At 37.4% G+C, this 18,127-nt stretch overlaps 3 protein-coding genes across 4 annotated transcripts; 2 read left to right on the forward strand and 1 right to left on the reverse strand.

Moving 5' to 3' along the window:
• Positions 1-903: 903 nt before the first annotated feature.
• Positions 904-6,443, reverse strand: LOC116286673 (RUS family member 1). The gene is made up of 14 exons (XM_031693240.2): positions 6,294-6,443; positions 6,130-6,207; positions 5,934-6,048; positions 5,405-5,450; positions 5,166-5,198; positions 4,828-4,933; positions 4,348-4,449; positions 4,101-4,171; positions 3,492-3,676; positions 3,218-3,281; positions 2,863-2,948; positions 2,556-2,671; positions 2,156-2,231; positions 904-1,470 (listed from the first exon to the last, which is right to left on the reverse strand). The coding sequence occupies exons 1-14, from the start codon at positions 6,441-6,443 to the stop codon at positions 1,280-1,282; spliced, it is 1,419 nt and encodes a 472-aa protein (XP_031549100.2). The 3' UTR covers positions 904-1,279.
• Positions 6,444-6,926: 483 nt separating this feature from the next.
• Positions 6,927-12,857, forward strand: LOC116286674 (replication factor C subunit 3). Its single transcript, XM_031693241.2, has 9 exons — positions 6,927-7,062; positions 7,972-8,109; positions 8,470-8,537; positions 9,241-9,338; positions 9,888-10,069; positions 10,513-10,649; positions 11,047-11,145; positions 11,581-11,650; positions 12,191-12,857. The coding sequence occupies exons 1-9, from the start codon at positions 6,976-6,978 to the stop codon at positions 12,377-12,379; spliced, it is 1,068 nt and encodes a 355-aa protein (XP_031549101.2). The 5' UTR covers positions 6,927-6,975; the 3' UTR covers positions 12,380-12,857.
• A 1,052-nt stretch (positions 12,858-13,909) lies between these two features.
• LOC116286649 (uncharacterized) lies at positions 13,910-17,860 on the forward strand. Of its 2 annotated transcripts, XM_031693206.2 has the most exons (3): positions 13,910-14,116; positions 15,592-16,795; positions 17,256-17,860. In XM_031693206.2, exons 2-3 carry the CDS (start codon positions 15,695-15,697, stop codon positions 17,451-17,453), a joined length of 1,299 nt encoding a protein of 432 aa, XP_031549066.2. In that variant the 5' UTR covers positions 13,910-14,116; positions 15,592-15,694; the 3' UTR covers positions 17,454-17,860. The 2 variants fall into 2 exon arrangements, with proteins under 2 accessions (XP_031549066.2, XP_088895226.1); XM_089039100.1 differs by lacking the exon at positions 13,910-14,116 and having other exon boundaries at positions 15,514-16,795.
• Positions 17,861-18,127: the final 267 nt, after the last annotated feature.

The raw sequence follows: 18,127 nt of genomic DNA on the forward strand, positions 1-18,127 counted from the left end.
CGGCATGTAAATTGATTCCTAAACTTTGACCTCGATTCCTTTATTCACATGACAGATATTTTCCCCGCTCATTTATTTATTATTACTATTTTCTTCTTTCTTGCATTCCTTTTTGATTGTTTATTTATTTTTCGTTTTTCCCCCTCTTTTTGTTATCGAACTTTTTCGTCCAACTTTCTTCATATTTCCTTCATACTTCCATTCACATTCTTATTTCAAATTCTCTAGGAGTGAGAACTCTTTCCTTCTTTCTTTTATTTATTTGTCTCTCACTTTCTTTTTCTATTTTAATTTTAATATCTACTAATTTCAAATTGTCTTGAATAAACGCGGTTTGGAATTTTTTATTTGTCAACAAAAACAATGATAAAAGTCGATGAAGAAGTGACGAGTGATTGACAGGATTGATCATATCCTCGTACCTTTGAGCTTATTTTTTGTGTATTTTTGATCTCAACTTTTGGTTTTGAGTACATAAAGGTAACAATAAGATGACAATTCACATAAAATATATTGAGTCAAAGTATCACTAAGATGTAATATTTCTAATCTATATTTGATCTAAGGTTCCATGGCAATGATCAACGAAGAACAGAACCATAATTGGGGATGGTATTTTTGAATTGTTCCGCCCTAACCCACAACAATACAATACACCATACCCTACTCACACCATTTTATACCATGCCATATCATACCATACCACACCACATCACACCACACCACACCCACACCACACCACACCACACACAACCACACCACACCACACCACACCAATGATACCATACCACACGACACGACACCATACCCTACTCACACCATATTATACAATGCCATATCAAACTATAAAATAATTTGTTCACATTGATCTATCAATTCATTTTCAACGAACAACAACATCTCTTTTAAAACTTTTAATCCAAATCTTTAATATTCTGGAAAATATTCCACCCGTTACTTCAGTTCTTTTTATGCACATACATAAAATATAGCTTTAAGCTTTCGTTTACGAAAAGATATAAAAGTGGTTCTAGATATCCCCATCTTCCACTCTCCAACTTGTCTCCTTCCCCCTCCCCTCCTGGTAGAGGGGAGGAGTACACAAGCTGCCGAAGAAGAAATCTCTCATTGGTAGATGGCTTGGCCAATTAAAAGGCTTCCAACGGTTGTCTTGGAAACACAGAAGGGTTAAGACAAGCAAGTAGAATCCATCATCATAAGTATTATCTTTACAACTTATTTCTTTTATGAATTAATTTATTTTGATGTCATCTATAATTTAAATAAGTTTTTTGACTTCGAATCCCTTTGAATTCCAAATGGCACGCCACTCATTTGGCCCTAAATGAGTTCGTGTGGACACCCATCCTGCCTTCTCCAGGTTCGCAATGAATCCTGGGAATGCTTGAAGCGTAAAGTTGTGAGCCTGTGCTATCATATCCCAGCAGCATTCAGGGGAAGTACTTCTTTCTGTGAACAGAGATAAATTAATCTTTTTATGTCTTGGGAATAATGTTTTTCCATTTAAGACTACACATCATTTCCTAGAGTATCATTTCTTTGTTTAACAGTTGCACATGAGAAGATGCACTAAATGGATAACAAAGAAAAAAGTCAAACAAAGAATCTTATTCTCAAGAGAATGAAATATGGTCTAAAATGAGAAAACATGACGCCCAAGCTGAAGAAGTCTGTTATGGTCTAATTCTAGAACTTTTGAGTCACCATACCTGTAAAAAGTTGGGCTGCTTATGAGGAATGTGAGAGATATAAGCTTTTTCTTCATCAGCATACAGGACATATGCACTTTTGTCGCGATACTTGTTATTATAACAACACTGGGCTTAATTGTGATTCTCTTAGTATCTTTTCTTTGAATAATTGTACATGAGAAGACACATGAATATGGATACAACTCAAACAAAGAATCTTATTCTCAAGAGAATGATGTGGTCTAAAATGAGAAAACATTACTCTAACCTTAAACAGTCTATTGCAAGTTCATGATAATTTAGAGAATTTAGAAATATGAAAATCCATTGCTTACTCTTACACATCTTGATAAGTCAGAAAACTATACAGCACCTATATCTAGTGGTAGATCTTTGGGATAATCAGTCTACCCAAACAGATAGGAGTAGTATATAACCCTTACCTTGCCACCAGTAATTGTGTAGAGCACCAAGCGCAGATGAACCAGAAGTCATGGGTCTCATTGGGTCAATCATTTGCTGTTTATAGGGATAAATAAATGTGATTATTTGTCCAGTTATCAAAAGAGGGCTAGCAAAACATGGAAGAAAAGGAGAATTATGAGGAATAAGGAACTGTATGAAAGTAATTGGGAGAAGAGAGTAGGGAAGAGAGGAGAGGAAAGGAGATGAGATGACAAGACAAAAGGAAGAGACAAGAGGGTGAGACAAGATGAGTGAGGACAAGACAAAACAGGACAAGACCAATGGAGATGACAGGAGGACAGGAGACAAGACATGTACAAGAGGAGGCGAGACGAGAGGAGTACTATCAAAAACTAAACAAGAGTGCATAGCATTCACCTGTTCAAATGTCAGACGAGGTGTTCTTATAATAAAGTCCAGCACTACAGCTTGAAAGCAGCTCTGAATATGATCAATAGCTTCTGAAGTCTCATGGAGAACGATATGGACTTTCCCTATTAATAATTACTTTGTTAATAATAATTATTTTAAATAGCTCTTGCAAAGTCTCATTATAAGAGGTTCTACATGTGATTTTAAATTTTTACTTCATATGCACAAAATCAAGAATTTTCTAGGATATAGCAAAGTCCAAGAATATCTTTGTAACAAATTTTTCAGGGTTGGAAAATGACAAAAAAGTTACCAGATTTGGCTGTAGTCTCCAAGTTCATTTTCATTAGGTACTTGGCATCGGGTGAGTTTGGTAAGGCAAGCTTGAAATCTTGTGCACTGAAAAAGTTTTAAAAATTGCCATTTGTAAGAGCTCGAGTACAAGAGCATGATTAAGCATGAATAGCAGTGTTAATTTATTGCCCTTCACTGAAGATTGTTAATGAGATTCATGAGATTTATTCAGCTGATTGATACCAAGCAATAGTCCCTGGGACTGGCCAAGCTACAGCTTCAGTGTACAAACATGTGCCCTTTTCACTCATTTCTATCAAGGCTAATGGGAAAAGAATATCATGAAATGATCAAAAAATATGAAAATTACTTACTTTTGTACAACACACTGAAATTGTGTACCAAGATTTATCGTAAGACATTCCCCAACTGAAAATCCTAAAAAAAAAAATAATGTAACTTGGCATTACATGAAATTTTCACATGTTAATCTAGCGATTTTAGAAGCAGCATATTTTGCAACACCTCAATTTCGCAATTTTGCGGGAAAACCATATTCCTAATCACGTTAATTTTAGCAATTTCATTGAATAAACCATTCATAATGTAACACAAGAAGACTGCATTTAATTAAATTAAGGAACTAACCAAATATAACAGGTTCTCTAAGGGCAACTTCTTCAGGAGTGAGTATTCGTCCACCCTTGAGAAACTCTTCCATGAGTATACGGAGGTGAGTAATGTTTACTGTTTCCATGACAACAGAAGACACTGCACGAAAATTTGAATACAGGTGCAAGAAGGTGAAGATGAAGAACAACGTCCATGTCAGTCTGAAAATAATTGATGAAATATATTGTTATGGTATGAGAAATTAAAAAATTTAGAGACTACTTCATAGAAAGTGCAGCATACAGGGTTATATTCAAGAGTTGTTTATGTAAAACATGAACGAGTGAGTCTTTGAGCGAGTGAATTCTAGTTATGTATATAATAAATATAATTATATTATAGCTCGTGTACTCTAATTTGTATTTTATAAAAGAAATTAAAAAATGCTTGCTGTGTTCTGTTGTGTGCAGTCATAAAGAACTTGGGTTTGGCAGAACACTCAAAAAGTATTGAGACTGAGCACTCACTCTCCTACATGCCATTCATGTTCTCATGTTCTGCCAATTATCTCCACATTATGCTTTATATCTGCAGAAAACACACTCATCCGTTTTTTTTCTCCAATGATTCTTTAGTCTAACTCACTGTGTATGTCCAGATACCAAAGGTGTTATCACAAGTCCTGCAAGCAATGCCATAAGATTCACCAGTGTTTCCTAAGAGACAAAATTATACAGCATGATTGATCCATGATGTGGCTATTACCTAGAGAGCCAGCATAAACAGTGTAGCTGAAAACTACATGGTGCCCTTTTAAGTGACTTTTTGACAATTCCTTTGGCAGGTATTAATTCCATCATTTTATGTGTGCAGGATTTTATCCTTTCCCTACCTGACTGCCATCTTTAGCTGCAACATCAGCCATGTTGTCTCTTCTTGCCTGGTGCTGAGTCAATGCTGCTCTTGTTGCTCCACCAGCTACTCCAACTATGGACTTGAAAAATAAAAGATTCTGAGTGAATAATGAGAAGAGGTTGCTGGCCAGGACCTTCAGAGCTATAGTTGACAAGTGGAGGATGGCAGGGGGGTGGGGGGTGAATAAGCTAGGTTTCCATTCTATGTATTAGCCATGAAAACAAAACTTTGAGAAATTTTAAAATGTTTTTCATGTGGGATAAAAGAAATGCCCATTTTTACTATGGTCCTCTTCATGATTCATGATCAAACCATGAGGTTTCGTTATAAAATTTGGAGTCACAATATCCACCTTCAACCCTCCCCCTCCACCATCCAGCTTTGGGAATTATTCTTGCTCTATGCTACTAAGATTTTTGAGATAAACTGATATAAGCTTCATTTTAGCTTTATTTACCTTGGCAATACTAGACAAACAGGCAAGATAAATAAAGTAAGCTTTGAAGTAGGGAGATAAGAGTTCTACCAAGATGGATACATCATTGAGGATGTCAGCAAATAATCTAAAATTAAAGCATATTTCTTTCATTAGCCAAATACTACACAAAGAAATGCAGCAATTTTGTAATTAACAAATAAAACTTCTTCGCAAAGTTGGATATGCACACATGGTTGGCGTCAGCAACTGTGCTGTATTCACTAATAAGGCATAATTTTTGACCAGTCAGAGCATTAGATAACTATAATCAGAACATATGCACTAATTAAGCTATATATAACAAATGATAGACATACCTCCACTTTTTAGCATTGCAATCAAGTCCACTTCTACAAAATGAAAGAAAAATATGGTGTCAGCCAGCTTGATTTAGCTGATGAACATTCTGGCGAGGACATGAAATGGGGTAACATGAAACACAGCAATTCTAGCTATTTGGTACACAGAAATCAGTCAACAACAACAACAACAACAGAAATAGAAAATAAAATAGAAAATAAAATAGAGGGATACTTACAGTCTACAATAAACTCACCCCTGCATCCAAGCAAATACTATACTGCCTACCATTCCAGAGCCATCTAAAATTTTAGGAAGAAATCAATGTTAACATGACAGCAGGGCTGGTCAATGGACAATGTATGGGCAAAACACTCCTTTTTACAGTTCCATTCAGTGATCACGAATAATAGTTCTAAATCGAGGCTGGAGTTTCTGCGCATAGCAAACTATGCTTTTTATCATGTGCGGCAACTCCAACCTTGGCTTGGAACTATTATTCATGGTCACTGAATGGAACTGTAAAATGGAGTATTGGCACTTGTCTGGCCAAGTTCCTCTTATGCCAGTCCTCTTGACTGGTAACATTAACAGGTCACATCATGTTGACCTAACCAATGTGACCAGTCAAGTTCTGTCATTCTTTCCAGCCACTGAAGTCATAAAATGGTAATGATAAAAGGGTAAATTTAACACCGTAAAATGATGAAAAAACTGACGTTTCGGACGCTAGTCCTTCGTCGGAGTAAAGAGGAAATGAAATGGGTTGATTACAGTGTACTTACTGCGCAGTATCCATGTCATCGTAGCAGCAATAATCGATGCTTTTTCATCACCAACCCCATAACTCTTCAACATCGCTTGTGTTGCTAACGTTCCAGTTATGGATGAGCAGAATGCCTTTCAAGATTATACAAAAGTTTAATTTAGTAAAATTTCAATAAGCCAACAAATTATGTTAGTATCTTTAGGTTAAAATACCTGAAGTGTATCCCATATTTGGTACTGAAGATAATCTTTACTAACACTCTCTGGATACCCTTGAGGTAGAAAAGCCAACTGAAATATAATGAATGATCGTAAATTTGGATTTCAATAAGCTTAGAATAAAAACTAAGAGGAAAAAATGAATAACTTCTCAAGACCTTAAAAAAAAGCAGTATGGACGATCCAAGAGATTCTTTGCCTTGATGTGTCCTCTGCAAATTTCCATTTTCAGCGGAGAACTTATACGATCTTTCCAAAGAGCATGATCCGTATTTTTCTTTTGCCACGACAAACCCATCGTCCGCCATCTTCGAATTCTAAAAAAACTTTATTTGGGCTCCCTGTGGTGTGTGCGCACAGGCAGCCCAAGCAATGTTTTTGTCAGGTCCGACTAAAAGGTTGTCTCATTTTTAAGTCATATTTAAACACATGAATATATTTATTATAGCTTAATTTTATGCTATCGTAGGGTATGACTACTAGCCGACTGAATAAAATTCCCCTGAATTATCTCTCCCTAGTTTCTCTCAATCACTTGGACTGCGATAATCCGATCTAGACACAACCTTTCTAAAATGTCTTATTCTAGAAATGTAAAATTTTTGCTCAGCAGTGAATATTTATGGGTAACATACATACGATATTGGGCATCATACTACATAAGGCACCTTTTTAGATATTTTTGAAGCTATAGTGTCCTAAACCACAAATACATTCATTGGGCGGCCTGTGGTTTGCGGTCATCTTTATTTATGTATCGCGGGCTCAGTTCAAAAATTTCGCGCCAAAAAAACAAGAAAGAAAAAGTAGAATAATACGCTCTGGAAAACCATTTAAAAAATGAGTCTCTGGGTGGATAAATACAGACCTACGTCCCTATCTAAGCTTGACTATCATAAAGATCTATCAGAGCATCTAAAAAAGTTGGTAAGTTTGTTTTTTCTCTTTAAATTTTGTGCTTTGGAGAGTCGTTCGTCTTCATCCCAATATATCAGCTTCAGTTCAGGAAATATTGGAAAACAAGTTATATTTTTTTATATTATATTCGTAGTTATAGCGTCGAAGGTTTGTTTAAGATTGAAAATGATGTGGGGAATGCATTGATTATTCAAAATAGCCCTTGTTTAATTAGTTCTGAACTAAAACTCCATTTATAAACTTGATGTAAAGAAATAATGATTCAAAAAGTGAAACAGTAAGATTACTGTACTGTACATCAATGTTGTACACTAAAGCAGTTTTCGTATGAGTGGTACAGAATTAATGCAACGTTGCTCAACATTCTGTAACACTGAAATGGCTTCCCAATTTATCCATTTATAATGCATTGTTACAGTACTAAATCACATACCTGTACACAGTATACAGCACAACATTGAAATGACTTCCCAGTTTATCCATTTACAATGCATTATTACAGTACTAAATTACATACACAGCATACACCACAACATTGATATGGCTTCCAAATTTATTCAATCACGGCACATAATTAAAGTATTCATGTACAGATACAACACACCATAACATTGAAATGGCTTCCTAATGCCTCCATTCACAATGCATAATTACAGTAATCATATGGTATATACCATAACATTCATTCTACATGAGGGAGGGGAGGTGGGGGTCATAGAATACCACTTCTTCAGTTCATATTTGCTCCTGAAGGGTTATCCTACTATTAGAATCAAAATGCTCATAATTACCAGTACATTACTTAATGACCATGACTTCTATTGTTGTATGCGTCATTTACAAAGAGTTCTGACAACTGCATATCATTTGCAAGGTATTCTAAAATTGCTCCTAATTACCAATTACTTATTATTTCAGGTTCATAGTGGGGATTTTCCACATCTCTTGGTCTATGGTCCCTCTGGTGCTGGCAAGAAGACGAGAATCATGTGCATCTTGAGAGAACTCTATGGTTCAGGAGTGGAGAAGCTCAAGATTGAACAGCATAACTTTACAGTAAGAACTTTTTAAAAAATCATTTCAACAAATTATTATGGGAAGGAGGGAAAAGGGGCGGGGTGGGGTAGGGAAGAAGGGAAAAGGGGAGAGGGGAGGGGGAGAGAGAAGAGCATGCATTCATCCCCTGGGTTGTACACAAAAACCTAGGGGATAAGTGCAGACTCTCCTTCCTCCCCCTCCCTGCTCCTCTTTTTCCTCCTTCCCAATCTACCAGAGAGCCGCCACCCAGGCTAGCATAAGCCTACAGCTTATTACCAGGATTTTATTGTAATCTTATTTATTGCTGTTATCATCACATACTGTATCATCATTTTTTTGTTTTTGTTTTTTTTTTTTTTTTTTTTTTTGTCATTGTAGACACCATCAAAGAAAAAAATTGATATTTCCACAATTGGAAGTGCTTATCACATTGAAGTTAATCCAAGGTGAACCAGTAACAGTAAATGCAAATAGTATATATTACATCAATATTTAACCAAATTAACTTTGGGGTAATGTTTTCCAATTTCAGATCACATGTCATTCCATTGACAATAATATTCTCTATTTGATTGGCATTTATATTCTTCTTTCTTCTCATGTGCAACTGTAAGAGGAAGAAATGATACTTTTGGGGATGACACATGGTTTACAGGGTTGTCAATAGAAGCCGGCAACTGGCAGATTCCGCCATCTACTCTTGCTAATTCAGCCATCTACTCAGCCAATTCCCAATTCTCTCAGTAACTCAGCCGCCTACTCACCCACTTCCCAATGTAATTGTAAATCTTGATTAAAGTTCTTTAAACTAGCAAAATGTGTGAATAAAATAAATTTTAACCCAATCTTTAATTTGTTGCTGTACTACGAAAACTGTAACGCAATCGAAACTTACAACGCCATCTTGGATACGTGAGAAGAGGGAAACTGGTGACAAGTATGCCTCGATTGCATGCTCCGGTTTACCGCCTATTTTAATTTCATAACCACCTACCAAGCATTTTATTGACAACCCTGGGCTCAAAATGGGAAAACATTACACCGAAGCTAATTTGGGCTATTGAAGTCTATAAGCTTGTCATGTATAGTACATGAAGTACATATTAAGGTACTGGAGATTGAGACCTGATTTCATTGTTTGAATCCTAGTGATGTTGGTATATACGACAGAGTAGTCATACAAGAACTTCTCAAAAGTATGGCACAATCACACCAGCTAGAATCTTCTGTGCAGAAGGAATTCAAAGGTAAGAGTTGTGATGTCATTGTGTGGTTTTATAACAGGCATTACAAGTTTCCCTTATCCAATAAAGTCAGAAACCCTCCTTCTCCAGAAATCTTGGAGTCATTTTTGGAAATGTGAGGTGAAGGATGTTGCTAATGTTTTTGCACATAGTTACTTGGTGGGCAACTGCTGACCAGAAGTGCTGATAATCAAGATGGGGGCTATCATTCACAAAATACAACAAAACAGCAATTCTTGGGGTGCATGTTACACCAAAACTGCCTTGTTGGTTGACAGTAACAAATTATTCCTTATTTCAGTAGCTTTCACGTGAATTTTATTAGAAACCCAGACTGGGATTATTGAACAGTTTCAAGAATATTGGATAGCAGACAATCAAATTTCTGCACCCTAACCTACATAGAGTTGAAATGACTTTTTTTGAGTCAAATATTATTTTTTAATGTAAATTAATTATAGTATGCTAATTTAATTTGGCATATTTATAATCCCTGGCTTTTGAAGTGGATGCAGTTGACCAATAAATACAACCACTTTCTTTGTTTTACAGTTGTAGTGCTCACAGAAGTTGATCGTCTAACTAAAGATGCACAGCATGCATTGCGTCGTACCATGGAAAAATATACGTCTACTTGTAGGCTGATCTTGTGCTGTAACTCTACAAGTAAAGTAATCCCTGCTATTCGTAGTCGATGTCTTGGAATACGTGTCGCGGCACCATCAATAGATGAGGTATGACAGCATCACTATTGTTACATTGTAGTTGATCGACCAATAAGCTCCAAATGATGCTCAGTTTATGTTGTCTTCCAAGGGATTCCTTCAAATTTGAGTGGCATTTGGAGTATGCTGTTAAGGGTTAATTAACTTCAGACTGTTTTCAGTAAATACATCTTCAAAAAACTTTGAAACAGTGTGATCAAACTCAGGGAAAGCCTACAGTAACTCACAGATCAAATTGGAATTTAGTGTGCTGAGTTTTGTGGAGGTGGAAAATCTGTGAACCAAAAGAAAACCTTTAAATCAATACAAAGACCTAACAAACTCTACTTCGCATGTGAAGCTGAGTCCAGGAATCCAACCTGAGACCCCAGAGGTGAGAGGCAAGTGTGCTACAGCTACGCCACCCTTCACTCCCTAACAACTTGGTTTATTAATTCCTTTCCCATTTCCAGATCAGCCAGATACTCCATCATGTGTGCAAGAAAGAAGGCCTTGTTATTCCCTCAGAGTTGGCAAAGCGAATAGCTGAGAAATCTGGAAGGAATCTGAGGAAGGCACTTCTTATGTGCGAAGCTTGTAGAGTGCAACAGTAAGCATTCCATTTTTACAGAACACCTTCCTTTGTCTAGTAAACAATAGCTTATTTGACTTCTCTGATGATACAGTGGCCATCTTGGATCGCAAGGCATTATGGGCATCCCAGGGGAGGGGGAGGGGTGGGGCAAATAAGGCTATGTTACAGAAAATTTTGATGGGAAATTTTGAAGGAAAAAACTTCAGGTAAATTTTTAGAGGAGCAGAAAAAGCATTCTTGCTTTCCCATAATGGCTATTACAACCTACAGTACCAACAACCAACCAATACTTAATGACCAATCTACAGAAATGATCCAAGATCTTTTATCTGGTGTGTTGGTAGATCTATGGTACATAGACAGGACTGGGATATTCCCAACTTTTTTAATTTCGAGTATTTGAATTTCTTAGATACCCATTTAGTGCAGACCAGTCTATACAAGAAGCAGACTGGGAAATATACCTCAGAGAAACAGCACAACAAATTGTTGAAGTCCAGAGTCCTAAGAGGTAAATTTGTAGTCTGGAGTGATGTTACTATCACTAGGTAATAGCCCTCCTTACCTTGGCCATAACGTTTTATCATTCCAGAACAAGTGTTATTCTCTTGAGAATAATATTCTTTGTTTGAGTTGTAACCATATTCATGTGTCTGGTCATGCACAACCGTTAAACAAAGAAAGGATACTCTAGGGAATGTCACGTGGTCTAAGTTGTGAAAACATGTCCAAGCTAAAGAGGTCTATCCCTTGCAATTTTATGACCCAAAGGGGAGAATTTCTGGAATTCCTATAATGAAATCTGTTCAAACTATGTGTTTTGCCCGAGATATATTATAGTAATAATTGCATACTTATAGATATACAATCTTTCCATCAACAAAGAAATCGAATATGGTGATTGTTGATAAATGGACGTGCTGTTTGTATTGACCTTGTATTGCAGACTCCTCGAGGTTAGAGGTCGGCTTTATGAACTTCTCACCCATTGCATTCCACCTGATGTCATATTGAAGGTATGGCACTTAGATATTATTTTTATTTACAGGGTTAGAGGTTGGTGAGCGAACTGTGTGTGCCCTTACTTACATGTAGATCAACCCAGAGGTTTTTTGAGGGTTTGATCTGTGAGTGAGCTGTGCCCTGACTTAGATCAGCCCAGAGGTTGTTTAAGGATTTGATCTGTGAGCACTGAACTGTGCCCTGACTTTGATCATCCCAGAGGTTGTTTAAGGATTTGATCTGTGAGCACTAAACTGTGCCCTGACTTTGATCAGCCCAGAGGTTTCAGGGTTTGTTAAAATTTAAAGTTTTTTTACTCTAGGTACCATAAAGATATTATCACTTTCTTACCATGATCTGTTATGCATATTGTGGCTGTATTCTGTTAATTCAATATACTCTTAAGTATTTCTGTGTAAGAACTGTACATCAACAGAATAATTATAGCCACAAATTTAAAAATGTATAACGCCAAGTCTTTTGTTGATAACTGGAGTCCAAGAAAAAATACATACCGGTACTAAATCTGTTTTTCTTTTTCTTTTTCTTTTTAGGGGTTGATATCAGAGCTTGTAACAAACTGTGATGGCACTCTCAAGGCAGAAGTCACTAACATGGCTGCTTACTACGAACACAGGATTCTTCTCGGTAGCAAAGAAATATATCACCTTGAGGCCTTTGTTGCAAAATTTATGAGTATCTACAAGAGATTCCTTGAGGAGGGAATGGCAGATTTCTTCTAAGGTCCTATCAGTATCTTCTTGTTTATTGTCACCCCTGGAATGTCTAGACTGTGCATCATATGTGGTACTTTTAGTTAGTCTTGATGTGATAGGAAAATGCATGGTATTGGGATACTAATTTATTTTGCAAGGAAAATAATTTGGAAAACTATTTTTCTCTTTTTTTTTTAGTTCTCTTTCTTCCATTCACTCTCTTTTTCTTCTCTTCTCTTGTAGACTCTTGATTCTTGCTCTATTGCTCTCACTTTCTTTCTTTCACTTTTCCTTCCTTCCTTACCTGCTTGCTGGCTTACTGGTCTTTCTCTCTTTTGCTCTGATTCTGTTCACTGTTTTTCATTTTTGAACTTTTCTGCTCTTTTTTCATTAACTTGTAATGTACTAATGCAGTCCAGTGGTGAGGGAGTTTTCCATGTAACCATATGTACATAGTATCTTGCCATCAAAATTTATCAGAGTAAAAATTTGTTTGTCTAGACAATACATTTTACTTCATCCTTTTTTGCCATTTACAGTAGCAAAATCAAACAATTATAATATCTTCATTGTTATATAATTTATATATTATTATATATAATTATTATCTTGATGACATGTGATCAGGCATCCCAAGCATCATCCCAAGCCCTAATTGACAAAAGTCCCCATCACAGTTCCCTGTGCCATCTTGAAAGGTAGCTGTGCATTTGCATCGAAGCGAGATGAACGGTGAGCTTGCAATAATAGAGACATGTGAATGTATGTCCAAGGGGTTTAAAAAAGTCTCTATCATTGCAAGCTCACTGTTTGTCTCACTTCAATACAAAGGCACGGCTACCTTTCAGGATACCTTTCAAGTCAAGGGCGGATCTAGGGGGCAAAGGGGGGGGGGGGGCAGTGGCAGATCCAGGGGGGGTTCAAAGGGTTCCACGAAACCCCCCTTTAAGGTTTGATCTTTTAGGTAATAGAAATATGTCTTATATAAATTTTGCTTAAAAGTATCCACAAGGATAATGTTGAACACGAAATGATAGATATTTGCTGTTATAATGTTTAATTTACCTTTAAATTCCATTACTAGATAGTAAATTAAGTGATTAGAGCCAATTTTTTTGTCGGACATCGACTAAACAAAAGAAAATCATACACAGTTTAAGAAACGGAACCCCACTTTGAAAAATCCTGGATCCGCCACTGGGGGGGGGGGGGGGGGGTGAAGCCCCCCTTCAGCAGGAAAAAAAAAAAAAAAAAAAAAAAAACTGAAGAATTAGATGTTTTTTTTGTTTTCCGTATTTTGGCTGGATCCGCCCTTGCAAGTGACTAATTTCCGAAACAGTGTAGTTGCAAACCTTCAGTACATAGTGTTTACTAGTAAGTTTCCTTCTTATTCACTCGTATTCAATACGCCAACACCAGTCCCAACTATTGATCGATTTAGGTGCGTTTTCCATATGATCACTACGATCAAATAGGTAACAATCTCCATAATATGTTTTATTGACAATATTTATTTTTACACAGGGTATTTCACTTTGAATAACAAACTGTTGTCACTGCCTTTGTTGGCACAAATACGACTCCTTTGGAGTTTCTGAGAAAATCGGAGCAAAACTACCCCCAGGGGAGGGGGCAGGGATCACCGTTAATTGAAAAACAGCCAATCATGCATTACGTTAAAATGATGTTTACTCTTTTTGTATGAGTAGGACCTTGATTGCTTTGTAGTGCCTTCTTAGAAATCCTTGCCAGCGTCGATTCAAGGTAAGTTTAAAACTAATAATCTATCTTATATCTAAAATCACTCGGTTCCTTCGAGACCTCAGATTCCAAAACATTCATTTTCCACTCTTATCTTCTAAAACACGGTCGAGTCTTGATGTTTGATAGATGTCTACAGTATACTGCTAAATTTGAATAATTGAGATAAGTCTAAAAAGTGAAACCAAAATATTGCAAGGCAAGATATTCCAAACTCTTTAAAAAATAATAAAAAATTTTACTAGAGAAGGGTAGTGGAAAACGTATTTACAATCAAATTACATATTAATGATACCCTAGCGTTATAAGTGAAGTTATTTTAGTTCTACAGAAGTTAATGTTTTCAAAAGGAAATTATACAGAATGTATACCTAGACCTAAGCGGTTGTAAATAGAATCCGAGACGGCGCATTTTTTTGTGGTCCTACCGAGTTATCCGTCTTGTTCGATATATGAATACTGATCATTACACTTGACGCTTGATGAGCCGAGCGAGAATGTTTTTTTCTCTCAGTAATTTGTTGTTGTTTTTTTAATCTGAACCCACTCGTAGAATTTTTTGAAATTATTGTGGATAGCGGGTCACAGCTGCAGTGATCTAGAACTGATATAACTGTAATTCATACACTAGCTATGTTCGAATTAGGGTATCTCGCGAGTCCAGCATTTCTTGTGTTTATGTTTCGGATGTTTTAACACGGGGAATTTAGTAATTAATACAACGTTTTATTTAGGCGTCTTTTTTGGCGGGAGAGGTTACAACAAGCTCATGAAAAAAGAGTTACGCAAATTCAGACGATTCTGGCTTTCAAATTGTTAATTTAAAATACTTCAATTCTAGTAATATCTATTTACTATGTATTCAAACCACAGATGATCGCGTAAGAGATATTTTACATTTATTGCATTGTTTGTGCTAAAGTCCATTTGTTACGCCAAAAATATTGGATAAAAACAATTGGATCCAAACGTTTGGTGGATATATGTTGATAAAGCTTTTATATGCTGGCAGATTTGTAAAGCTTCCTTTGAAAACGAACTTTCTAAACCGAGATAAGCATTCTAACAATTTTAACTTTATTTCGAGGAGCATGGTACTTTATGTATTTAACGGAAATGTGCTTAACAACCACATTCACCTTTTTCATTCACCCTGTATATGACGTTTCTACCTATTTCCAATTTTGGGACAAATGATATTAACTACTCAACGAAGTTGCGAAGTATATCACTATATATCTACTTATTTCTTTAAGATGTGTGAGGTTTTGATAGTTGTATTCCTTGAAGAGTCAATACCGTACCAGAAATTTAATACAGCGAAAGTAGTCTATTTACAGACTAGTCGTTCCCAGCTCGTCTCGATCATAAGGACAAGCGTTTCCGAGAAATAACACGATGAATATTTAATTACATTCTCAGAAAGCTTCGAAGGCTTTTCACCGAGAAAAACCAGTAACCAACATCTGTCTTTCCAGTTGCAGCTCCTCCTAGTCCAAGAGAAGAATTAGCGGAGAACGAGATCTTTTCTTTCCCCGAAAAGATTGTACTATACTTTTTGTTTGCTTCGCGTGTTCCGAGATGATGCTGGTCGTAATTGGAGCAGTCTTGTCTTCCATTTTCATCCTTGATGGAGTGAGTGCTGTCGATCAGTGCGAGCAGATCATTGGTAACACGACTGCACAAATCTGTATAAATGGAAACTGCTCGTTCACTTGTGGAAACGCTGGGAACCCACACGATGTCTGTGATCAGTTATGTTTGCAGATGAGTAAAGTACCCTGCCCTTTGCTGAGATGTTCCAATGCAAAGGATTGCAATCAGAGGTGTTGGTCTGGTGGATGTAATACACTAGATTGCGTGAGCTCAGAATCGTGTGAGCAATCCTGTAGTGTTAATTGCAGTATGGTTGAATGCAACTCGAAGAAATGCAACCAGCAGTGTGAAAAGGGAGGCTGCAAGCTTTCTGCAAATGGAGTCGATGCCGATCAGACATGCTCCCTCAGTCCATGCTCAGATATTCATTGCCGGTCCACTGGAACATGCAATCAGAATTGCCAAGGTGGTGGTTGCAAACTACGATGCACGAACAGCCAGACAGGTGAATGTTTGCAAGGATGCAACAAAGGTGGTTGTTCATTCGAGTGTTCTTCCAAGTCCTGCGAGAGTGCATGTAGCCACGGCAATTGCCCCAAGATGACTTGCAATGGGCAAAACTGCACTCAAACCTGCCAGAAGGGCTGCTCGAGCATTACATGTTCTTCAGAAAGATGCAAGCAAACTTGCAATGGCGAAGACTGCAATTTGTCCTGTGCTAATCGCCAATCCGAGAGCTGCGTACAAAACTGCAAAGGCAGCTGCAGAGCCGAGTGTGTGTCTCGTGACTGTGACACAACATGCAGTGGAAGTGGGTGTGACCTCAGCTGTGCAAATCCTGAAACAGAGAGCTGTGACCAGGTATGTTCCCATGCTAAGGGCTCTTGCAACATCGACTGCAAATCCAAGGCCTGTAAAAGCACCTGCGTGCATGGAAGTTGTTCCAAGATGAGCTGCAATGGTACAAGTTGCTCACAGCTTTGCACAGGAGGGAACTGCACTGAGATGTCGTGTTCTGCAAACACATGTACCTTGACGTGCGAGGGTGGAAACTGTAAGAAGATGAGCTGTGATGCAAGTGTCCAGGTAAGGTTACAAGCCCCTTCCATGGTTTCCTCCTCACTTTGTACCCCTTGGGATGGCTCATTTTTAAAAGATTCTTCGAAATGTTACCGCTTCGCTAATGTTTTTGTTGTTGACGTTTTGTTTGAATTGTCCACAGTCCTTGGATTTTTAGTTACCTTTTGCCATACGTACTCGAGTTTCTCGTCTTTTAATCTATATATTCCCCAGGGCTTATTGTGGCACTTGAAAGGGTTTTTTACCTGGAAAGGGTCTTTGGCCTACATACCAGAGTTACTCATGTTTAATCCATATATTCCCCAGGGCTTATTGTGGCACTTGAAAGGGTTTTTTACCTGGAAAGGGTATTTGGCCTATATACCAGAGTTTCTCATGTTTAATCCATATCTCCAGGTTTCTTGGACAGGGAAAGGGTTTCAATGATTATATTAGTCCAGGACTAACCATGTCTTATTTGTTCCAGACATGCACCATGAAGTGCGCTGGAGGATCCTGTGCCATGAGATGCGATGCCAAGTCTTGCAATGTAGAAGAATGTGAAGGATGCATCAGAACGGGTAGTGGTATTAGTACTCCAAAACCTAAATCAGGGTCGTCTCCTACCTTTGCCTCTATCCTTTTTGTATTTACTGGCTTGATTGGATCAGTATCGTCTTTCTAGGTTTACTGATAGAGCCTGATAAATAGTTAACTAAGGTAAAGCAGTCGGGATTTTATCCAGGATTTCCGTTTGGGGGTGGGGTCACTCTTCACTACCTTACTATCATCCTGCCCTTGTATCATGCAACCCTTTCCTCTACCACTATACAAAACATGTCCACATAGCAGGGGACCACAGAAACCGGTCCCGTACCGCTAAACTTTCACCTATCACTTCGTACCAAGTGACACATAAGGCTTCGACACCTTCGTCAATCTAATCCTGCACACACCCTAGTCATTCATTTAGTTATTGCTGTCTTTAGACTGTAAGACTGCAACGTTAACACTGATATGCTAACTTTGTTTTAAAGTACATTTATCAAAATGTGAACTCACAATAAATTTCTTGTGGTGCGTCCCTCGAAATAGTAAACACCTTTTTATTGCGCATTCTTGGTTCCATTTTATCCTTATGATATGCACACGCCTGCACATATATTTCAGTCTAGCTGTTTTAAAAGTAATTATATGTAGAGCTAGGCACCAGGTGAAATTTCTGTCTTGTGAAAATAAACTTATTAGATTTTAACTTTTAATTTCAAAAAGACAGGCGCGCCTCTGACATGTTAGATATTTGGCTATTTAAGTCATTCAATTTGAATCGCTTTTCTCTCTGAGCACTGTGCTAACCAT

This window comes from Actinia tenebrosa, unplaced genomic scaffold (genome assembly GCF_029948245.1).
Source record: "Actinia tenebrosa isolate PJP-AT-01 unplaced genomic scaffold, QUT_ActTen_1.0 PGA_scaffold6__47_contigs__length_16458017, whole genome shotgun sequence".
NCBI lineage: Eukaryota > Metazoa > Cnidaria > Anthozoa > Actiniaria > Actiniidae > Actinia > Actinia tenebrosa.